The sequence below is a fragment of the Salmo salar genome, chromosome ssa13 (assembly GCF_905237065.1).
Source record: "Salmo salar chromosome ssa13, Ssal_v3.1, whole genome shotgun sequence".
NCBI lineage: Eukaryota > Metazoa > Chordata > Actinopteri > Salmoniformes > Salmonidae > Salmo > Salmo salar.
In genome coordinates, this window is record NC_059454.1 from 34,591,101 (window position 1) to 34,616,335 (window position 25,235).

General features: G+C 40.8%; 1 protein-coding gene across 13 annotated transcripts; it reads right to left on the bottom strand.

Moving 5' to 3' along the window:
• Nucleotides 1–744: 744 nt before the first annotated feature.
• Nucleotides 745–24,884, bottom strand: LOC106567264 (lamina-associated polypeptide 2, isoforms beta/delta/epsilon/gamma). 13 transcript variants are annotated; one of them, XM_045693172.1, is made up of 8 exons: nucleotides 24,031–24,741; nucleotides 23,834–23,896; nucleotides 21,555–21,588; nucleotides 5,120–5,228; nucleotides 3,219–3,524; nucleotides 2,538–2,627; nucleotides 2,016–2,080; nucleotides 745–1,805 (listed from the first exon to the last, which is right to left on the bottom strand). In XM_045693172.1, exons 5-8 carry the CDS (start codon nucleotides 3,336–3,338, stop codon nucleotides 1,526–1,528), a joined length of 555 nt encoding a protein of 184 aa, XP_045549128.1. In that variant the 5' UTR covers nucleotides 3,339–3,524; nucleotides 5,120–5,228; nucleotides 21,555–21,588; nucleotides 23,834–23,896; nucleotides 24,031–24,741; the 3' UTR covers nucleotides 745–1,525. The 13 variants fall into 13 exon arrangements, 6 of the variants coding, with proteins under 6 accessions (XP_045549128.1, XP_045549131.1, XP_045549129.1 ...); XR_001320029.2 differs by lacking the exon at nucleotides 2,538–2,627 and having other exon boundaries at nucleotides 24,031–24,884; XM_045693175.1 differs by lacking the exons at nucleotides 21,555–21,588; nucleotides 23,834–23,896; nucleotides 24,031–24,741 and adding exons at nucleotides 5,798–5,937; nucleotides 6,049–6,196.
• Between the last annotated feature and the right edge of the window lie 351 nt (nucleotides 24,885–25,235).

The window sequence follows — 25,235 nt, forward strand, 5'->3', positions numbered from 1 at the left end:
CCACCCTTTAAGTTAACATTTGAAATGGAAAGACAAAGTTCGGGTATGGTCATCATAAGGATCCAAGATAGCACTGACCCTGGAAATATGTCACCAGATAATTACATTTACATTACATTTAAGTCATTTAGCAGACGCTCTTATCCAGAGCGACTTACAAAATGGTGCATTCACCTTATGATATCCAGTGGAACAACCACTTTACAATAGTGCATCTAAATCTTTTAAGGGGGGGGGCCAGCAGGCCAGTGGTGGATGAACGCAGTGCCCTTGTTTGGGTGTAGGGCCTGATCAGAGCCTGAAGGTATGGAGGTGCCGTTCCCTTCACAGCTCCGTAGGCAATCACCATGGTCTTGTAGCGGATGCGAGCTTCAACTGGAAGCCAGTGGAGAGAGCGGAGGAGCGGGGTGACGTGAGAGAACTTGGGAAGGTTGAACACCAGACGGGCTGCGGCGTTCTGGATGAGTTGTAGGGGTTTAATGGCACAGGCAGGGAGCCCAGCCAACAGCGAGTTGCAGTAATCCAGACGGGAGATGACAAGTGCCTGGATTAGGACCTGCGCCGCTTCCTGTGTGTCATAATCAGCATACTGACTGTTCAACTAAATATGCACATGCATGCAGTTTGAATCAAAATGTCATACAGCATTTGTTATTCATTTGGGACCATGTCCAAATGAAACAAATCATCTCTTTATTCAAAATAACTCGGACAACACAAAAGCAACTCTTGAAAAAAAAACACTGAATTCCCTAACATTTTTTATTAAAAGTAGCTATTTCACAACCAAAATAGAAACTGAAAAATTACAGTCATGTTCGAAAAGGTAATGAGTATTCACAAAATATATTTTTTAATATTGCTTATTAGTTTGACATTTCAGTGCCTAAAAACTGTACTGAATAAAAATACATTTACAAACCTTTAAAACAAGAGAATACTGTCCCTGGCCACATCTTTGATGAGCTCTAACACAGACTGGACTTTGATAACCTCACCCGAACCAATGTGTAAATTGTAACCGTAACTCCATTAAATTTGTCATTGATACATACTTTTAATTAAATACAAAAAATCTTCCATTTAAGTTACAAATCTAAAAATGGTATTATTTCTCTAAACTAGGCTTAATCACTTTATTTTCTGCACTTCCACCATCACTGTATATATTTGAACAGTAGTTTCACCTGAACATTTTCCAACCAACAAGGTTATAATGGCTACCTTGCTTGGTTAAGAGTGACATCATCCAAAGTGTAAAGGTGAATTACAGTGACCAAATGAAGTTCCTCACAACAACTGTAAACCAATTTGTGGAGTATCCTTCCTTTTCCCGAAGTGTGCACTACTTCACATCATGGATTTGAAAGTTTAGGATTGGTATAAGCATTGGCTGGATTAAGTTTTATCCATTATTAAATCCATGCATAAAAGGATGTCTCTCTTTAGGAGAAGGGTGGAGAATCAGTACACAGACCTAGAGCAGGGGAGTTACTCCTCCCTAAAGCAGGTGTACAGATGAGTCCTAAGGGTCATCCTGGAGCAACAGTCCCTCAGTCTCCGTCCCCATACTGAGGTTGTCCAGCAAGGCCACAAAGGGATGGTTCGAGCTGTGCTCCATGGCAGAGTAGATGAGGTAGAGGAGGCAAGTCAAGATGAGGAAGACCAGGATCTGGGCCCACAGAGGCACCAGGCGGCGCTCCAATGCCTGTCTCTGTAGGGTCATGGGACTAGCAGGCAGGTCTGGGTATTTAAACTGGACTGGTCGCCTCGCTGCACCCTTGATAGGCCTCCGACGGGTGGCACTGGAAGAAAGAGTACAATTTACCACATAAAAAAGGTAGACAAATACTATGAGAATATGGAATCTAGGTAGCCTCAGTAAGCAGTAACCAAAAAGTCTCTGGGACATAGCCTTATTTAACCTGAGAGATGGCTACCTTACAAATGGTGACTATTCCCTAATTGTCATGGCTTCTGTATGTGTAGTGTTGTTTTATGGAAACTGGACTTACACAATGCCAGTGTGTATAGGTTCTGTCTCTAGGAACATCTCCATCAGGACATCTGTGACCAGCTCCTGAAGAAGAGAAACAAATCAGACCATCTGACCCAAACCAAAACAGATGAGGAAAGAGAAACATCCACACTACCAGTGTCCCTCACCATCTTAAATCAGATCAGGTGGAATGGCAAAGAGATAAAAGGTTAGGGGAAAGTCATAAAGCCACTTGTGGTTATTGTGCAAAAGGTTCAAAGTCCTGAAGTAAATGTACAGTGAACCAAGACATTTCCCCCAAACCTTTTCTTAGTAAAACATTATTTTAGGTATGAATGAACACTTTGATTAATGCACTAGCTTGGTTATATACATGAACAACCCAATCAAAGTCACAGTGATGGTAAAACCATTAACAGGATAATAAAGTATACAGTGTAGACCTGCATATACACCATAGCTCTAGTGTATGAACTGTTGAAAGAGTGAAAAGATGGGAGTGAATCTGAAAGACAACTAAACAAGCTAATGTAAGTGCCTTGATAGGCTGTTTGAAAAAGGAGGTCTTTGGGGTGACGCAAGGTGATCCGTTAGTCATGGTATACTTGTCCACCATCGCCATGTCCTGCTAAAAGAAGTAAGAAAAAAACTAATTCAAAGTATATTCCACATCCCCTCTACTCACTCTGTTGACCACAGCCCAGTGAATCACATTGATGGGTTCTGAATTCTAAAGTTGAAATATGAAATATCCTTGTGGGAGAGAGAGGGGAAATGCAGAACGTTTACATTGTCAGAACATGTTACTGTTAGACATCAGGTATCCTATGGAAAGGAGAAAAGGCCACAGTCTGGTACAAGTCAACAGGACAGCCATGAGTTGGGAGGAGTGAGGAATGTGGGCCAAGATCAGATCAGATGAAGTGAGAAAGTACAGGAATCACTGAAGTCCTGTCTAGCAACAGAGATGTATTGGCTGTCCATATGTATAAGGAGGAGAATCAGTATAGGGGGAAGGTTTAAATACCAGTGCTTGTGTGAATATATCTTTGTCTGTTCAGCGGTCTGACCCATTGGGTGAAAACTTGGTTTGAGCTTTTCATAGTTGTCCATGAGTTTTTACTCTTGTTTATTTAGAACCTAACAACATCCACCCTGTAACCACCAACAACAGCTTAGCACAGATAAGATTACTGAAATGTTTGTGAGTACTACTGACCCGGTGGGGCCTTGGCCAAGGTACCAGAATATTACTCCCATTGTGCTTCTGTGTTCTACTACTGGAGAGAGGGCGTTGACTCTCAATCTGTGATTCCAGAGGAAAACGTAAATACAGCATATCACTCAATGGTCATCACTTTAGTGGGGATTAGATATTTAGGTTGATGTGATTGTCAAGATTAGATAAAAACCAGATCAAAAACAAACTTCCCTCCTCTACCATCTCAGTAATGCTGAAGCTCTGAGAAGAGGAATAGGAGGAATCCTCACGACCGCCTCCCAGAGATACAGACGGAGGCTGCACCTGCATGGGTTAAAAGTTAAGTTGTTCAGAGCCACAGCCCAATAACAGGACATCCAAAAATATGCTCCAACAGCTTGCTCCATCCCTTAAGTTGTCCCTTAAAACCCAAAATATGCACCAGCTTTGGAGTGTGAGAAGAGTGCATAATGTGCAGATTCAAGATGGAAAAAATTGCAAGAAGAGCAGAGATCCCATTGAAGAGTTAATTAGTTTTTCTAAAAGGGTTACCACTGATCCTGTGGTATGTCCTAGCAGAGAGGATGTTCTGCTCAGCCCAGCTCCATGCCCAGGTGTAACAGGCAATGGGGGCAACTGCCCTGGGTGCCCCCCCTCTGCTGTTGTGGAAGACTCAGCCACATTCCCATGATTCCCTGCATTCCTCTTGGGATTGAGTTCATAGCGCCCCGGAGCTCTCCAAACCCGCTGCCAGGGTAGCATCATTATTATCCCATTACACAAAAGCATCACACTCCAGAAATAATTCCATCACCCATTTTAAATTTTGAATTTATGAATAATTCATAAATAAAGGGTACTGGTGGTCTAAATAGTTGTCAGATTTACCATTCTCGACGATGGCATAAAACACTGATGATAATGATATTCAGCTTTCTTATTATTCAGAGAGTGCCGTTCCATCTGTTAAAAGTAAGGAGTAACCGAGCTGAGAACCACTCCTAAAATATAACAACTTCTTTTGACACTGAGACACAGTTTGCATTAGAACCCAGGCACAGAAATACCTAACTACTGTCACAAGGGGGCACTGTAGGCAACATCTTTTCCTTGAGGAGAATGACATAGCTGCATAGGATATTCACTCTTCTTTGATCAGGGTCTCAAAATAAGATCAGAGTATGAACGCACTCACCTGTTCATTACCATGCTGATATTCCTTCTCTTCAGAACAAGGAAGACCAACAGAATCAGAGGTAAACACATCCTTGTTTGAGGACACCGTTTTGTCATCCATTTTTGCATACAGAATCCACATCTGTGTCTTTAACAGTAACAAATCTTAATGATTATACCCCACTATTCTTCACTATCAGAGTACTGGTCTGCATCTCCTGTGCCACCGTTCTGTCTGGGCACGTTCTAGTAGCCTTTGTAGCTTCCTCTCATAGTCACCACCAGGTCTATCACACACAGAGATCCATTTCAAACTAAAGACATTGTACAAAGTACCATATGGATAGGTTGAATTAGCAAGTACAGACAGATCAAATACAGAGATCAAAAAGGGGCAATTATCAGTAGCTACATCCATTTTTGGACTTAATGATATATACCCATTGATTCTTGAAGAATATAACTTATAAATTCCTCATGACTTTAGTTAAACTGTCGTACCCCATCAGAACCCAAAATAAGCTTGTTTTATTTACTCCAATGTTTGTAAACAAAGCAAATGTAAACAAACACTGCATAGTATCAAAACATGGTTAAAACTATGGATGGTCAGTCCTTGCATCCATAACTCGGTCTATGAATTTGAGAGTGATACCATTTCTCCAGCCCCATCACTCAGCTTTTTAGATTTTTTGTTTCAACTGCTGATTGCCGCTTTAATGTGTAGTATTTAGTAGTCTCACCTACAATGGCTCCAGCTTTTACTCCATATTTGAGCAGTGTGGCCTTGAGTTCATCTTCCGTAAGTCAACAGGGGTCAGTCATCTCTGGATCTTCCTTATTTTCTTCTTCCTGTGGGGACAGGAAATGACCAGGTATGATGAAACTCACGTAAATCCCTTGACACAACTTTTACCATAACTGAGAAGTGTCTTTTAAAAATGGACAATTGAATGCTGATCAAAACATCAAGATAATAAGCTAGCTGCTACAGCAAAACATTAATAATCAATATAAGAGCAAGTTGCACAAAGTGCTGGTTTTACAGCATTTCAAATTCCACCTCCTATAGAAGACACCCTGTTTTGTCTACAATCCGACTTATACATAAGGCTTGGTGCTAGCCCTTATTCAGGAAATAATTCAGTGTTCATATACATTCATTGACGGGCTAGCTGACGTATTGTAAGTTGCAAAAGAAGACAAATCAGGTCCAGCCTTTGAAAGCATCAAGCATGTGTTTGAGCAGAATTACTGCCCATATACACTCACAGTATATTAGGTACACCACCCCGTTGACGAAAATTGATCGCTCCTACAGTGAGTCACGTGGCCGTGGCTTGCTATATAAAGTAGGCAGACGGGCATCGAGGAATTCCGTTACTGTTCAATTAAACGTTAGGATGGGCAAAATGAGTTACCTAAGCGACTGAGTGTGGTATGATCGTTGCAGATCCAGTATTTCAGAAATAGCCGCCCTCCTGGGCTTTTTACGCGCGACAGTGTCTAGGGCTTACCGAGAATGGTGCCACAAACAAAACACATCCAGTCAGCGGCAGTCCTGTGTGCGAAAACAGCTCGTTGATGAGAGAGGTCAAAGGAAAATGGCAAGAATCGTGCAAGCTAACGGACAAATAACGGCATAGTACAACAGTGGTGTGTAGAACGGCACCTCGGAACGCACAACTCGTTGATCCTTGTCACGGATAGGCTATTGCAGCTGACGACCACACGGGGTTTCACTCCGATCAGCTAAAAACAAGAAGCAGTAACTAATTGGCACGCGATCACCAACACTGGACAATTGAGAAGTGGAAAACCATTGCCTGGAACATGACAGCGAGTTCAGTTAACTTGAGTGTCCTGGTCAGTCCCCAGACCTCAACCCAATAGAACATCTTTAAGATGAGATGGAACGGGCTGTTCGCAGCATGAATGTACCGCTGTCCAATCTGCAGCAACTGCGTGATGCATCGTGTCAGCATGGTCCAACATCCCTGTGGAACGTTTCCGACACATTGTAAATTGCCCTGAAGAATTCAGGCTGTTCTGCAGGCAAAGGGAGGTCCGACCAGGTACTAGTTGGGTGGGCTACCTAAAACTGAACAGTGAGTGTACATAAACAAGTGTGGGAAGAAGAGATCAGCATGACTAATGTGCCTGTGGGCAATCCTTCTCTGCAATACATTCTCAAATGTAGGAATACAACCGTCTAGTCGGTGGGTAGTGCAGTAAAACATTAAGCTCTAGCAAAGTCTGAAACCACACTGATGGCATGGCATTGGCAACCCAGTTCTGGAAGACAGCCCCTCCCTGCAGTGCAGTCAGCTAGGCCAACTATATAGCTGACCTTGCAGAGTTCAGGGTATCAATTGATATGGGGCTACAACAGCTGCATGCCACCCTGTGTGCTCCCTTCACTTTAGGCAGTCATTATTTAAACACTACATACAACATTTTAGTATAGTAAAGTATAGTAGTAGCTAAGCTTAAACCATTTGAACATACTTTGGTGAGCAAATGACTCTGTAGCTGTCAAACACTAGGGTTTTCAGCCATTACAGTCGCCCACATTTGGCTCAGTGTAAACTACAATTCTGACCCTGGGTTTTAACGTTTAAAAACGTCAATAATCATCGCTTTCTAAAACGGTTTTCGAAACATATGCTGATATGCCCTTTATCATTCATGTCAGCGAGAAATAATCGTTCAAATTATTAAAGATACTGTAGCAGTTTCGCACACTACTTCCATACACTGTGTGTGCCTCCAGTTGATGAACTACACTTCCTGCCCAGTTAGCTTACACGCAGGTGTTCTTTGGCACGCTAGCAGGGCTGGGGAGTGACTGACTACATGTAATCAGTTACATGTAATCTGATTACAATTTTTTTTTTACGTTGCTAGCAAATATATTGTAATCAGATTACAGAATAAAAAATTTAAAAACGAAATGATTAATTATTGGATTACATCTAAATTAAGAAAGGATGTTTGCAACAAAAAAAAACCTCATGACACCTTTCTGTTTTCTCAATGACATTCAATTCAGCATTGAAAACAGGCATAAGTGTTTCTTGGATCCTTGTTGTGTTCTTCTAATGCCTCACTAACAGAAAACAGTAATTTACAGGGTAATTTTAGGTATTATCAACAGTAAAAAAAAAAAAAAATTCATTAAGCGGAAAAGTTTAACAGTAGCATACTGTAAATTGTGCTTTGTGGGAAAAATGCTGCATTTCAAATGGTGCTGTAATTCCACCCCACAGAATACAGTTCCGTACCCACTAGTAGGTGCATGGTATTGTTGTCTCTGTCTCATTAACATATTGAGGTGTGCGCTGTAAGAGGCTACATTTGTTGCACCTGTGAGTGAGAATGCTGTACCAATTTAACTCCTATGTGGTTATAGTGCCCCATCAATTAAAAATGTTTAGGGGAAAGATTGGAGCGGCAGAAAGTCTTAAACCTTAAATGGTTGAGTATTTTGCCATGTTCTTTTGGTCTGTTTTGCCCTGTAGTCGCTGCCAGTTTGGAAGCCTTTGTTGAGGCCTCTATAAGTGCAAGTGATATAAAAACACCAAATATTTATTAATATGCTGTAATTTATAAAAACTTTACCAAGCAGCCAACCTGCTTCCACCAATCCCTTGTAATTACAGTAAAATACAAAACCCTCTCCTCAATAAATGTCATTAATTCATGCCGATTATGGTAGCATTTACTTTTTACAGTATAATACAGTATTGTAGGTCTACTGTTTGTCATTAACACAGTACTTGCTTTGATACCATATTTATATTACAGGAACTATACTGTAATATGAAATACAGAATTTTACTTGCCATCGAGCTGCTTGTAAGTTAATATGAAATTCATGGCAACCACTTAACAGGAACGTAATCAAAAAGTAACTGAAAGTAATCAGATTGCGTTACTGAGTTTGAGTAATCCAAACGTTACTGCTGAAAATTTGACAGGTAACTAGTAAACGATTACATTTAGAAAGTAACCTACCCAACCCTGCACGCTAGATAGCTAACTAGCACAGGTGGCAATCTATAGCTGTGTTCGAATACTCATACTACCCACACTAACCGTACTATTTGTGACGTGAATTGAGTATATATATCATATATTATGCTTTTTGATCATAGTATGGATATAGTTAGTATGCCAAAATATGAAGTATGCACGCAGAGGACACTATTTCTGTACTTCAGGGCCCATAATGCAATTCTTCAGGAAACAGGCATGGCTTCACATCGCTTTCAGATTTGAAGAAAATATGCAGCCGAAGTACAACAATAGCGGATACAAATTCATTGCTTTAACTAATTATAACAAATGTTTAAAAAATGTTTATGCAATGTAATAAAGTAATTACTTTTCAAATAAGTTACCTTACACGTTATGTTGGCTAACAATTTGTTAGTTACGCTGTCCTTACGTACCACAGCATATCATTACAGCAGTATGTACTGGTATGTTAGCTAGCTACTTATACATCAAACTTGCCAGTATATTAACTGAAGGCTATCCAACTTGTAAGGTCAGAACGCTCAAAATCAACACTACTCCTCGGCCCGAGCATCCAGTGTGTGCGCCGAGAGCAAAACGCTCTGAATTTACAAACGGACAGGACAATGTGACAACGCTCTGAATTTACAAGCGCACTCTGGCACTCCAGATTGAATTTAAGAACACACCCAAAGTCGTAAAATGTCTAACTAGTAATTTGTTATGCTAACTAGCTAGCAAGAGGTTGCATAGCAACAGCATCAACTTCCGGTAGAATGGCAAAGAGCCAGTACGCTCAACTGAAAGGATACTGTTCCGTTTACAGTATACTAAAAGGAACTAATAGTATGTAGTAGAGGTCGACCGATTAATCGGAATGGCCGATTTAATTAGGGCCGATTTCAAGTTTTCATAACAATCAGAAATCGGTATTTTTGGACGCCGATTTAAAAACTTTTTTTTTTTTACCTTTAGTGAACCTCTTACATCTAGACGTTCCGCTAGCGGAACACCGCTCCAATATCCAATGATAGGGCGTGGCGCGAAATACAAACTCCTCGAAAATCCGAAAACTTCAATTTTTCAAACATATCACTATTTTACACCATTTTAAAGACAAGACTCTCCTTCATCTAACCACACTGTCCGATTTCAAAAAGGCTTTACAACGAAAGCAAAACATTAGATTATGTCAGCAGAGTACCCAGCCAGAAATAATCAGACACCCATTTTTCAAGCTAGCATATAATGTCACAAAAACCAAAACCACAGCTAAATGCAGCACTAACCTTTGATGATCTTCATCAGATGACAACCCTAGGACATTATGTTATACAATACATGCATGTTTTGTTCAATCAAGTTCATATTTATATCAAAAACCAGCTTTTTACATTAGCATGTGACGTTCAGAACTAGCATTCCCACCGAACACTTCCGGTGAATTTACTAAATTACTCACGATAAACGTTCACAAAAAACATAACAATTATTTAAAGAATTATAGATACAGAACTCCTTTATACAATCGCGGTGTCCGATTTTAAAATAGCTTTTCGGTGAAAGCACATTTTGCAATATTCTGAGTAGATAGCCCGGAAATCACAGGCTAGCTATTTTGACACCCATCAAGTTTGGTACTCACCAAACTCAGATTTACTATAAGAAAAATTGGATTACCTTTGCTGTTCTTCATCAGAAGGCACTCCCAGGACTTCTACTTCATCACCCAATGTTGTTTTGGTTCCAAATAATCCATAGTTATATCCAAATAGCGGCATTTTGTTCGTGCGTTCAAGACACTATCTAAAGGGTAACTCGCCCGGCGTGTATCGTGACAAAAAAATTCAAAAGATTCCATTACCGTACTTCGAAGCATGTCAAACGCTGTTTAAAATCAATTTTTATGCTATTTTTCTCGTAAAATAGCGATAATATTCCAACCGGGAGACGTCTTTTTCGTTCAAAGACTGAAAATGTAAACATGGAGTCGTCTCGTGCATGCACGCACCCGTCTCATTGTTCTCAGATCGACCACTATCCAAATGCGCTACTGTTTTTCAGCCAGAGACTGCAAAGTCATCATTCAACGTTCGGGTGCCTTCTGAGAGCCTATGGGAGCCTTAGAAAGTGTCACGTTACAGCAGAGATCCTCTGTTTTGGATAGAGATGACTAAGAAGGCCAAGAAATGGTCAGACAGGGTACTTCCTGTACAGAATCTTCGCAGGTTTTGGCCTGCCATTTGAGTTCTGTTATACTCACAGACATCATTCAAACAGTTTTCGAAACTTTGGAGTGTTTTCTATCCAAAGCTACTAATTATATGCATATTCTAGTTTCTGGGCAGAAGTAATAACCAGATTAAATCGGGTACATTTTTTATCCGGCCGTGAAAATACTGCCCCCTATCCATAACAAGTTAACTAGGCAAGTCAGTTAAGAACACATTCTTACTTTCAATGACGGCCTAGGAACAGTGGGTTAACTGCCTTGTTCAGGGGCAGAACGACAGATTTTTACCTTGTCAGCTCGGGGATTCAATCTTGCAACCTTACGGTTAAAACCTGTTGGGGCTAGGGGGCAGTATTGAGAATTTTGAAAAAAATATGTGCCCATTTTTAACTGCCTCCTACACCAACTCAGAAGCTAGAATATGCATGTTATTGTTCAGGTTTGGATAGAAAACACTCTGAATTTTCTAAAACTGTTTGAATGGTGTCTGTAAGTATAACAGAACTCATATGGCAGTCAAAACCCTGAGACAAATTCTGACAGGAAGTGGATACCTGATGTGTTGAATTACCTTTAAGCCTATGCCATTGAAACACACAGGGGTTTATTAATCGTTGAGCACTTCCTATGGCTTCCACTAGATGTCACCAGTCTTTACAGTCTTATACTGTGAGATCTGACCGAACAAGAGCCTTGGAACGGTGGTGGCCGATTAGACTCTGGAGCGCGAGTTCATGTTGGGTACTCTCGTTCCAATACGTTTTAAAAGAGAATGCAATCGTCCGCCTTGAATATTATTCATGTTCTGGTTAAAAAAGGCACTAATGATTTATGCTATACAACGTTTGACATGTTTGAACGAACGTAAATATTTTTTTCCCCCTCGTTCATGAAGAGAAGTCCGGCGGGCATAGATCATGTGCTAACAACACGGAGCTTTTTGGACATAAATTATGAGCTTTTTCGAACAAAACTACATTTGTTATGGACCTGGGATTCCTGGAAGTGACATCTGATGAAGAGAATCAAAGGTAATGGATTATTTACATAGTATTTTCGATCTCTCCAACATGGCGGTTAGTCTGTATCGCAAATCGTATTTTTCTGGGCGCAGTGCTCAGATTATTGCAAAGTGTGATTTCCCAGTAAGGTTATTTTTAAATCTGGCAATCCGGTTGCGTTCAAGAGATGTAAATCTATAATTCTTTGAATGACAATATAATATTTTACCAATGTTTTCGAATAGTAATTATTTAATTTGTTGTGCTGATTGACTGGCGGTTATTGGAGGGAAACGATTTCCTCAACATCAACGCCATAGTAAAACACTGTTTTTGGATATAAATATGAACTTGATAGAACAAAAAATGCATGTATTGTCTAACATAATGTCCTAGGAGTGTCATCTGATGGAGATTGTCAAAGGTTAGTGCATAATTTTAGCTGGTTTTCTGCTTTTGGTGACGCCTGTCTTTGAATTGACAAAACATTACACACAGCTATTGTCAATGTACTCTCCTAACATAATCTAACTTTATGCTTTTGCCGTAAAGCCTTTTTGAAATCGGACAACGTGGTTAGATTAAGGAGATGTTTATCTTTCAAAGGGTGTAAGATAGTTGTATGTTTGAGAAATTTGAATTCTGACATTTAATTGTTTTCAAATTTGGCGCTCTTGATATTTCACCTGTTGTTGATAGGGTGTACCAGGGGTGGGACGCTTGCATATTTAGCTAAAAGAAATCCAGGTTAGCAGGCAATATTAACCAGGTGAAATTGTGTCATTTTGCGTTCATTGCACGCAGAGTCAGGGTATATGCAACAGTTTGGGCCGCCTGGCTCGTTGCGAACTAATTTGCCAGAATTGTACGTAATTATGACATAACATTGAAGGTTGTGCAATGTAACAGGAATATTTAGACTTAGGGGTGCCACCCGTTAGATAAAATACGGAACGGTTCCATATTTCACTGAAAGAAAAAAAGTTTTGTTTTCGAGATGATAGTTTCCGGATTCGACCATATTAATGACCTAAGGCTCGTATTTCTGTGTGTTATTGTGTTATAATTAAGTCTATGATTTGATAGAGCAGTCTGACTGAGCGATGGTAGGCAGCAGCAGGCTCGTCAGCATTCATTCAAACAGCACTTTCGTGCGTTTGCCAGCAGCCCTTCGCAATGCATTGTGCTGTTTATGACTTCAAGCCTGTCAACTCCCAAGATTAGGCTGGTGTAACCGATGTGAAATGGCTAGCTAGTTAGTGCGCGCTAATAGCGTTTCAAACGTCACTCGCTCTGAGACTTGGAGTAGTTGTTCCCCTTGCTCTACATGGGTAACACTGCTTTGAGGGTGGCTGTTGTCGATGTGTTCCTGGTTCGAGCCCAGGTAGGAGCGAGGAGAGGGACGGAAGCTACACTGTTACACTGGCAATACTAAAGTGCCTATAAGAACATCCAATAGTCAAAGGTATATGAAATACAAATCGTATAGAGAGAAATAGTCCTATAATAACTACAACCTAAGACTTCTTACCTGGGAATATTGAAGACTCATGTTAAAAGGAACCACCAGCTTTCATATGTTCTCATGTTCTGAGCAAGGAACTTAAACGTTAGCTTTTTTACATGGCACATATTGCACTTTTTCTTCTCCAACACTTTTCTTTTGCATTATTTAAACCAAATTGAACATGTTTCATTATTTATTTGAGGCTAAATAGATTTTATTGATGTATTATATTAAGTGTTCATTCAGTATTGTTGTAATTGTCATTATTACAAATAAAAAATGTGAAAAAAAAAAAAATTAAATTGTCCGATTAATCGGTATCGACTTTTTTTTTGGTCCTCCAATAATCGTATCGTATCGGCGTTGAAAAATCATAATCGGTCGACCTCTAGTATGTAGTATACAGTACATTAGTATGGATATTCGAACACATAGTCTTCTGTAAACAAGCGCTGTAACATGAAAATATGGCCGTGTGGGAACACTGACCCTATAAAAGGTGTAGTAATTTACCTTTTGTTTTTGTTTAATGATTTCTTGGTGATATGAAAGATATGATCCTTATGTTTCCAAAACACTACCAAAGGCAATGCTTGTTAATGTTTAGAGCAACAAAACTATCGTCAATAGGTGCAAGGATGCATCAGGACTGCAGATTTGGCCAATGCAATAAATTGCAATGTCCGTACTGTGAGACGCCTAAGACAGCGCTACAGGGAGACAGGATGGACAGCTGATCGTCCTCGCAGTGGCAGACCACATGTAACACCTGCACAGGATCGGTACATCTGAACATCACATCTGTGGGACAGGTACAGGATGGCAACAACAACTGCCCGAGTTACACCAGGAACGCACAATCCCTCCATCAGTGCTCAGACTGTCCTCAATAGGCTGAGAGAGGCTGGACTGAGGGATTGTAGGCCTGTTGTAAGGCAGGTCCTCACCAGACATCACCGGCAACAACGTCGCCTATGGGCACAAACCCATCGTCGCTGGACCAGACAGGACTGGCAAAAAGTGCTCTTCACTGACAAGTCGCGGTTTTGTCTCACAAGGGGTGATGGTCGGATTCGCATTTATGGTCAAAGGAATGAGCGTTACACCGAGGCCTGTACTCTGGAGCAAGATCGATTTGGAGGTGGAGGGTCCGTCATGGTCTTGGGGGGGGGGGTGTCACAGCATGATTGGACTGAGCTTGTTGTCATTGCAGGCAAACTCAACGCTGTGTGGTACAGGGACGACATCCCCCTCCCTCATGTGGTACCCTTCCTGCAGGCTCATCCTGGCATGACCCTCGAGCATGACAATGCCACCAGCCATACTGCTCGTTCTGTCCGTGATTCCCTGCAAGACAGGAATGTCAGTGTTCTGGATCTCAATCCCACTGAGCACGTCTGGGACCTGTTGGATCGGAGGGTGGTACACGGTCTTGGTCGTTCCACGTTGTGCTGATTTGGCTCCAAATTACATGCACAGCATCTTAATTGGATGCTTTTCACATCACGCTTGCTTTTACAAACGTCAAGTCACCTTGACTAGTCTACTTTTACATGTGAGGCTGGCTGGGACATCATTTGGGAAAGAAGGTATATTTAATTTACACACATTGGGGACAAAATTAAAATAAAGAAGCTTCTACTTGACCAGGTTTGGGCTATAAACAATAAGATATAGAGATGTTTCATTCTCAGCATATACTTTAACATGCCGATACCAATGAGGTTCACAGCAGGCACGTACACGTATAGGGCTCTACATGTGCAGAGCACATGCCCTTTTGCCCTTCCAGTCTCCAAAGTGACCTTTTGGGTGTTGGTATAATTTCCACCAAAATACTTTTTGTGTAATTTTTTTGTCATTGCTGTTCGGAACCCCCTGCCCGCAAGTCGTTGTGAGTGAACCCCGTTCGTCTGTTGGTTGCGCCTGTTGATATGCCCTGTACAGAGCTCGCGCGCAACAGGTTGCGCCTTTTTCGCTAGTCTGCCCTGTATCCAAACATGCATGGCCTGACGGACGCGGTCATCGGTCGAGTGTGTGTAGCTAGCTACATGGTTTAAATATCAACAGTACTGCCACATCAGCATGACATTTGATTGACACTTGATTTAGCCTACATCATCAATATTAGGTCTGGTTGGCTAATATACGAAGCAGAGAGAGCCAGAAAGAAAGACTGGTAGCTAACCACCATACTAAAATACTGTCCACACAAACCGCCAGCCAGCCATATCAGTTGGTTAGAAGATTACTAATATTAGACTGAACAAAAATATTAATGCAACATGTAAAGTGTTGGTCCCGTGTTTCATGAGCTGAAATAAAATATCCCAGAAATTTCCCATACGCATATTCTTGTTCAGTATATACAGTTGAAGTCGGATGTTTACATACACCTTAGCCAAATACATTTAAACTGTTTTTCACAATTCCTGACATTTAACCCTGGTAAAAAATTGCCTGTCTTAGGTCAGTTAGGATCACCACTTTATTTTAAGAATGTCAAATGTCAGAATACTAGTAGAGAGAGTGATTTATTTCAGCTTTTATTTCTTTCATCACATTCCCAGTGGGTCAGAAGTTTACATGCACTCAATTAGCATTTGGTAGCATTGCCTTTAAATTGTTTAACTTGGGTCAAACGTTTTGGGTAGCCTTCCACAAGCTTCCCACAATAAGTTGGGTGAATTTTGGCCCATTCCTCCTGACAGAGCTGGTGTAACTGAGTCAGGTTTGTAGGCCTCCTTGCTCGCACATGCTTTTTCAATTCTGCCCACACATTTTCTATAGGATTGAGGTCAGGGCTTTGTGATGGCCACTCCAATACCTTGACTTTGTTGTCCTTAAGCCATTTTGCCACAACTTTGGAAGTATGCTTAGGGTCATTGTCCATTTGGAAGAACCATTTGCGGCCAAGCTTTAAATTGCTGACATGTTGCTTCAATATATCCGCGTAATTTTACTTCCTCATGATGCCATCTATTTTGTGAAGTACACTAGTCCCTCCTGCAGCAAAGCACCCCCACAGCATGATGCTGCCACCCCCGTCCTTCACGGTTGAGAGGGTGTTCTTTGGCTTGTAAGCCTCCCCCTTTTTCCTCCAAACATAACAATGGTCATTACGGCCAAACAGTTCTATTTTTGTTTCATCAGACCAGAGGACATTTCTCCAAAAAGTACGATTTTTGTCCCCATGTGCTTTTGCAAACCATAGTCTGGCTTTTATATGGCAGTTTTGGAGCAGTGGCTTCTTCCTTGCTGAACGGCCTTTCAGGTTATGTCGATATAGGACTAGTTTTACTGTGGATATAGATAATTTTGTACCTGTTTCCTCCAGCATCTTCACAAGGTCCTTTGCTGTTGTTCTGGGATTGATTTGCACTTTTCACACCAAACTACGTTCATCTCTAGGTGACAGAACGCGTCTCCTTCCTGAGCGGTATGACGGCTGCGTGGTCCCATTGTGTTTATACTTGCGTACTATTGTTTGTAGAGATGAACGTGGTACCTTCAGGCGTTTGGAAATTCCTCCCAAAGATGAACCAGACTTGTGGTGGTCTACAATTCTTTTTCTGAGGTCTTGGCTGATTTCTTTTGATTTTCCCATGATGTCAAGCAAAGAGGCACTGAGTTTGAAGGTAGGCTTCAAAATACATCCACAGGCACACCCACAATTGACTCAAATGATGTCAATTAGCCTATCAGAAGCTTCTAAAGCTGTGACATCATTTTCTGGAATTTTCCAAGCTGTTTAAAGGCACAGTCAACTTGAGCGCCAAATCTAGGACCAAAAGTCTCCTTAACAGCTTCTACCCCCAAGCCATAAGGCTGCTGAACAATTAATCAAATGGCCACCGGACTATTTACATTGACACTCCCCCCTCCATTTCTTATGTACACTTCTGCTACTCACTGTTTATTATCTATGCATAGTCACTTCACCCCTACCTACATGTACAAATTACTTTACTGCCTTTATTGTCCCCATGGGGAAATGTTGTTGCAGTGTCATGTAAGTTAGTCTAGCCAGCTATCTAAACTTGTGCCCAGGGGCCCTGACCTCCAGGGGGGGGGCCCCCATTGATTTTGTTTGTCACTCTCACTTAGATATCATTAACATGGCATAAGTCTTGGCAAAATGTGTAGAATTTCAGGAAATTGGCTTTAAAACTGCAAAAACGACAACACAGAGGATAGCCTAAAGCAGAAACATAATACAGTGCTGTGAAAAAGTATTTGCCCCTTTCCTGATTTCTTATTTTTTTGCACATTTGTCACACTTAAATGTTTCAGATCAAACAAATGTTAATATTACGCAAAGATAACCCAAGTAAATGCAAAATGCAGTTTTTAAGTGATAATTTTATTTATTAAGGGAAAAAAGCTATCCGAACCTTCATGGCCCTATGTGACAAAGTAATTGCTCCCCCCTTGTTAAATCATGAATTTACTGTGGTTAATCACATTTTTTTGGAAAGATGAGTTCAATTTCACTAGCCACACCCAGGCCTGATTACTGCCAGACCTGTTGAATCAAGAAATCCCCTAAATAGAACCTGTCTGACAAAATGAAGTAGGCCGAAAAATCTCAAAAAGAAAGACATCATGCCGCGATCCAAAGAAATTCAGGAACAGATGAGAAACAAAGTAATTGACATCTATCAGTCTGGAAAGGGTTACAAAGCCATTTCTAAAGCTTTGGGACTCCAGCGAACCACGGTGAGAGCCATTATCCACAAATGGAGAAAATTTGGAACAGTGGTGAACCTTCCCAGGAGTTCACCAAAATTACCCCATGAGTGTAGCGACGACTCATCCAAGAGGTCACAAAAGACCCAACAACAAGATCTAAAGAACTGCAGGCCTCAGTTAAGGTCAGGGTTCATGACTCAACCACAAGAAAGAGACTGTGTCAAAATGGCATCCATGGCAGAGTTCCAAGGCGAAAACCACTGCTGACCAAAAATAACAAAGGCTCGTCTCACTTTTGTCAAAAAACATCTTGATGATCCCCAAGACTTTTGGGAAAATATTCTGTGGACTGATGAGACAAAAGTTGAACTTTTTGGAAGGTTTGTGTCCCGTTATATCTGGCGTAAAAGTAACACAGCATTTCAGACAAAGAACATCATACCAACAGTCAAATATGGTGATGGTCTGGGGCTGCTTTGCTGCTTCAGGACCTGGACGACTTGCTGTGATTGATGGAACCATGAATTCTGCTATCTACCAAAAAATCCTGAAGGAGAATGTCCGGCCATCAGTTCGTGACCTCAAGCTGAAGCGCACTTGGGTTCTGCAGCAGGACAATGATCCAAAACACACCAGAAAGTCCACCTCTGAATGGCTTAAAAAAAAACAAATGAAGCTTTTGGTGTGGACTTGTCAAAGTCCGGACATGAATCCGATTGAGATGCTGTGGCGTGACCTTAAAAATGCAGTTCATGCTCAAAAACCCTCCAATGTGGCTGAATTAAAACAATTCTGCAAAGAAGAGTGGGCCAAAATTCCTCCACAGCGATGTGAAAGGCTCATTGCTAGTTATCGCAAACTCTTGATTGCAGTTGTTGCTGCTGAGGGTGGCACAACCAGTTATTAGGTTTAGGGGGCAATTACTTTTTCACAGCACTGTATGTTCCTAAACAATGGACAGCTGATTAGTTTCATTTTCAGACAAAACATTTTGACTTTTCAATTAATTGATGATGAGCCTGTTGTTGATTTTGAGACACTATTTTGTGATATAAAGTACAATAATAAACGGGGCTATGAATTTCTGCAAGTGATAGGGGAGAAGTGATATTCCTTCATCATGGTCTATGTTTAGGATACAGTCAGTACCATTGTTGCATTTCCACTCTGTACCCAATGGCTTTAAACCCTACATGACATACCAGAGAGAAATCACATAGGAATAGAAAGCCATAGAACACAGGTGTGGCTAAAGGATCAGAGAAAACATCAAACTACTAAATAGTCCCAATGTGCTTATTTTGTTTATTAGCTTCCCAAATAATATGCAGCAATATGTTCAATGCCGTGTGGCACACTTATGATTTTGATATCAGAAGCTAAAAAAGAGGAATAATCAGGGCAGGTTGCAGGGAGGCAGTGCTCAGGATTTAAAACTCACATCTCCATGAATAATTAACCAAAGGAACTGAACTGGTAGTATTCAACTGGGGCCTCAGAGGAATTAAATGATAGTATCTTATTATGCTTCTCTTTTTCAACTGATCCTCAGTGAACAAATGAGAATTGTGTTTTTGACAGAGTGATCCCTATTCAATGCTTTAGTCTAAAATATTCTCCCATCTCCAAAACATTTAATTCCCAAGGGTAATTACAGACAATAATCTTTGATGGAAAAAAAACACTGCTTTCAGTCAATGTCTGAAAGGAAAAGGTACGACGTTAATCAAAAGGGGGTTTGTGGTTTAAAGGGAAGCAGTGAATACAAGAAGGTTTACGTAAACAGTCCTTTCTGTTCAGTGGCAGGCCTCTTCCTGACTTTTGGAACCACTGACAAAGGATTAGAAAATGACCTCAGCATTGATTCATTCATGACTGAGACACAGAGAACTAAGCAGATTTGGGCAATTAACTAAATCTTTGTGCAAACAGATAGAGGCAGTATTTGGGATTGGGAACAGGACGATAAGCTTTAGTTGCATGGACATTATTCTGCCCATTTAAGTTACAGTGCCTTCAGAAAGTATTCACACCCCTTGACCTTTTCCGCATTTTGTTGTTACAACCTGAATTTAACATTGATTAAATTGAGATTTTGTGTCATTGGCCTACACACACTATCCCATAATGTTTTCAGACAATTTTACAAATTAATAAAAAATGAAAAGCTGAAATGTCATGAGTCAATAAGTATTCAACCCCTTTGTTATGGCAAGCCTAAATAAGTTCAGGAGTAAAAATGGACTTAATAAGACAAATAATAAGTTGCATGGACTCACTCTGTGTGCAGTAATAGTGTTTAACATGATTTTTAATTACTATTTCATGTACTCCACACATACAATTATCTGTAAGGTCCCTCAGTCGAGCAGTGAATTTCAAACCCAGATTCAACCACAAAGACCAGGGGAGGTTTTCCAATGCCTCGCAATTAAGAACACCTATTGGTAGATGGGTAAATAAAGTAAAAAAGCAGACATTCAATATCCTTTTGAGCATGGTGGTCATTAAGTACACTTGGATGGTGTATCGATACACCCAGTCACTACAAAGATACAGGTGTCCTTCCTACCTCAGTTGCTATAGAGGAAGGAAACCGCTCAGGGATTCACCATGAGGCCAATGGTGACTTTAAAACAGTTGCGGAGTTTAATGGCTGTGATAGGAGAAAACTGAGGATGGATCAACAACATTGTAGTTACTCCACAAAACTAACCTAAATGACAGAGTGAAAAGAGGGAAGCTGGTACAGAATAAAAATATTCCAAAACATGCATCCTGTTTACAATAAGACACTAAAGTCAAACTGCAAAAAATGCAGCAAATAAATTAACTTTATGTTCTGAATACAAAGCATTATGTTTGGGGCAAATCCAATACAACATATCACTGAGTACCACTCTTCATATTTTCAAGCATGGTGGTGGCTGCATCATGTTATCGGTATGCTTGTCATCAGCAAAGTCTAGAGATATTTTTGGGATAAAAATAAACGGTATAGAGCTAATTCACCTTTCAGCAGGACAATAACCTAAAATACAAGACCAAATTTACACAGGAGTTCCTTACTAAGATGACATTGAATGTTCCTGAGTCGCCTACTTAGATGGCAAGAATTGGAAATGGCTGTTTAGCAATGATCAACAACCAACTTGACAGAGCTTGAAGAATTTAAAAAAGAATGTGCAAATATTGTACACTCCAGGTGTGCAAAGTTCTTTGATACTTACCCAGAAAGACGCACAGCTGTAATCGCTGCCATAGGTGATTCTAGTTTGTATTGACTCGGGGTTGAATACTTATATAATCAAGATATATAACGATTTCTTCATATTTCTTTTTGCAAATGTTATAATTTGTCTTCCACTTTGACATTACAGAGTATCTTGTGTATATTATTGATAAAAGATTACAATTAAATCCTTTTTAATCCCACCTTGTAACAAAACAAAATGTGCATTGTATGTAAGGCACTGTATGCTATTTTCAGAGACTCTTGGCCTTGTTCAATTAAAGCTGGTAGCCTAACTGGGTCTTCCAGGATAGGTCCAATACAACAATATCCCCACTCAGCGAGAAAATATTTGCACACAAAATAATACAAAAACAATGAATAGAAATGATTTTTCTTCATTTTACAAACCAATTCCCTATACCGCATACCCAAAATACATAGAGATAGACATCCAAACACATTATTTAACAAAGGGGCCAACTATACTTACCATTAGTGCGATGTCTTCTGTGCAGCTCTTCTGACTGAAACGCATACGTAAATCACTGTTAACTCTCCCCTTCTCCCCATGTTTCTATTGGTCTGAACCAGTCAGAAACTTTCCCCTGTACACTTTTTTGGGGGTTAATCAAGCTGGCCATCTCTGCTGAGGAAAAAGTACAAAAGATTAAAAATCCTGGATGATCTAGTCTAGCTCAGAGAAGAAAAGTGAAAATCCTGGATGATCTAGTCTAGCTCAGAGAAGAAAAGATAAAAATCCTGGATGATCTAGTCTAGCTCAGAGAAGAAAAGTGAAAATCCTGGATGATCTAGTTTAGCTCAGAGAAGAAAAGATAAAAATCCTGGATGATCTAGTCTAGCTCAGAGAAGAAAAGATAAAAATCCAGGATGATCTAGTCTAGCTCAGTGAAGAAAAGTGAAAATCCTGGATGATCTAGTCTAGCTCAGAGAAGAAAAGATAAAAATCCTGGATGATCTAGTCTAGCTCAGAGAAGAAAAGATAAAAATCCTGGATGATCTAGTCTAGCTCAGAGAAGAAAAGATAAAAATCCTGGATGATCTAGTCTAGCTCAGAGAAGAAAAGATAAAAATCCTGGATGATCTAGTCTAGCTCAGAGAAGAAAATATAAAATCCTGGATGATCTAGTCTAGCTCAGAGAAGAAAAGTGAAAATCCTGGATGATCTAGTCTAGCTCAGAGAAGAAAAGATAAAAATCCTGGATGATCTAGTCTAGCTCAGAGAAGAAAACGGGCAACTGAGGAGGACAGAGGCATTATTTGTTGACGTTGTATCGAGTGACATTTGAGGCACAGGGGGGCCAGGTATTTGTCAGTCAGTGTTCAGGGTTTCTGGTGCTTGCTGTGTCTCCAACTCAAACAACAAAAGACCCATTGAGGCAAACCGTTTTTTTTATTCTTCTCTGAACTCAAAGCTTCCTGTAGGGCAGTGACTGTCCACTGCAGAGCAGGGCTTATGTGTTAGCCAGTCTCAAGTTATTCAGACAAAACACAAAAAGGGTATGACGATTATAGACTTCCAAGCAGTTTTGTTCTTTAACCATATGGGGGTTGTATATGGCTGTATTATAGTTGCAAAACAGCCAGGCCCTCTTAAGACAGGAAGTGTACAGAGTACAGGCCAATATGCAACAGAGCTAAGGCTACAGTACATTCAGAGCTTTATTTTCCTTGTCATATGTTCCTGGATTTAATTATTTAGATACGAAGGCCCTATAGTACCTAACATTCTATAACAATGTTCTTCTGGCCAAGTAGCTTACCATCTTGCCTGCCATTGTCTCACTGTCCCATCTCATTATTATTCTGTTCTAATAGTCTCCCAGCCAGCCTGGGTGAACATTTAATTTGGCCCGCAGACATTAGATGGCTATTATTGGTGAGAATATTCCCTGATCACTTTATTGGAAGTCAGTGAGCTCTCACACCCCTAATGTCTGCTTTCCCCAGACACCCAATTCAAACCCTGGGTTGACAGGCCCCTCTGGCCCCCTCCGTCCTCCAGATCCCTTAACTCCAGGGAGCCTACTGTTGCATATCCTGGCATAAATTAGCAAGGCCTCTGCTCTGTTTTGCTGTGTGTGTCAGACACGGCCAGACGATAAGGTGAATCTCAGGGAAGAGGATTAGCACTAATCCCAAACATCCTACAACGTTTAATCTCTACTGGGAGCCAATTGGAGTAATTGTCACACTGTCTCACACACCAGATGTGTATGTCTGTGTGCTTGTAATCACATACGAGGTGTGTATCTGTCTATAGAGTAATGGACTAAACAAAATAGAACATAGAAAAAGAGACATTCTAAGTGCAGAGGTTCTGGGTTGTATTTAATGGGGCCCTTCACTATTACAATGCAGGATATGATACATTCCACCATTTGAAGTTGCGTTTTAAACTCTGATTTAAACTGAAACCATCTCACAGAAGTATTTACTTGTTTCCCCCATTACACAGGAATAAAGGACAGCACCCAAATGTCCAGCCAGTCACATTACAACCCACTATTCATTCAATACACATGCACCTATTACTGTCAGCCTACACAGTCACTATCACAGGCAAACACTGCATTCTGTAAGCAGCAGAACAACTGGAAGATCCTCTTGTTTGAAACTGCATTTCATTCAGAAAACAATTACCAATGAATGTAGAATTAGTTTATACGTACAGTTAAAATACAAAATAATGGCATAGCCCACAGTTTACTGATGGACAGATTTATTCTATGTAATAAATCTCTCACTTACCTCCATTTCCTCCTCCTCTGGCTGTGTCCACGCTGTAGCGAGAATGGCATCCCCTCACTGATACTGTATAGAGAGACAATGGGTAGTGGGGGGAGGAGTTAATGTGTGAGCTGGAGGAGAAAGTGATAGAGGGAGTAAAGCAGAATAAAAACTGAAAGAGGGAGAGCTTTGCAGGATCAATTGCTGACAATACTTACAAATTCATAAATCTGACAAAACGCTGCTGGAGTGGCAATTTTAGAAATCCCAGTTGCAGTGTCGGAGAATAATCAAGCAAAAATCGCTCTTCTCATGGGGATATGAAAGGGGACAAATACAAGGACTGGGAGAGAGAATGGGTCCTGGCTTTAAACAAATCCCCTTCTTAAGGGGGGTTCTTTGAATGAGAGTTCTTAAGATTCCGAGTTGGCAGTGTGCCCATGTGTGTTGGATGGTGAGGATAAAAGAGAGGGTTGTAGGGGGGCATCTATTGTGTGAGTCCCCTTCCTTTCAACCCTGGCACTCCAGTTGATCTTTGCAGGTGGCGGATGGCTGCTGAATCTTCCCAAAGATTCATTGTTTATCAACCTCTGGGTTGGAAGGTTTTTTTTGTACATTTTGTTTCATCTGTTACATTGTAACTGCCGACATTGACATGAACTTTGATATCTTCTCCCAGCACAGAAAAGTAGTGGATTGACATGGAAGAAAAGAGCAGGAAAATTAAACATGTCTGAGAGAATCAGTGGGACTCAAATCAATGCAGAAAAATCCTGGTATCCTCATTCCTCAGAGAGCTTTTTCACTATTCTTTGTTCAGGCCTTCTTTCTTCCTTCTTTGTCCTCTTTAAGAGTCCTCATCACTGGCAGAGAGAGAATGCCGCTCGCGGTGCAGGGATGAAGACAGCAGGCGCTGTGCCCCGCTCTTAGCCACATTCTCTCTTTATCTCTCCTTTCTGCTCCTCCCTCCATCCGCATCCCCTGTTAACACATTCCCCTCTGCTTTTAACGAACTGGGTGAAGGGAAGGGGGGTAAAAAATGAGCTACTCTATAAGTAAGAACAAGAGGAGAGAAATAAAGTGGAAGGAACCAGAGGGAGAATAAAAGTGAATTGTTAAAGATTTAATGAGTAAAAAGGTTTAGGACATGATGTCATGACAACTTGTTCATCGCTGTAGATATTCTGATGAGACAAAATAAGTCAAATAGAGTAGGTTGGAGAATGGTTAGAGGGGTGTAATGAAACTGCTTCCCCTCGCTCTGCATCCCCCTTCTACTCCCTGTCTGCCTGCATCCTGCACAGCTTGTACTGCATCAGTGCTTCTAGAAAAGCCCTCACTCAGTCTCCCCTCCGCCACCACCCCGGCCCCCACTCTACTCTCTCTCTCCTTCTCACTTTCCCTCAAATAGATGCACAGGCTC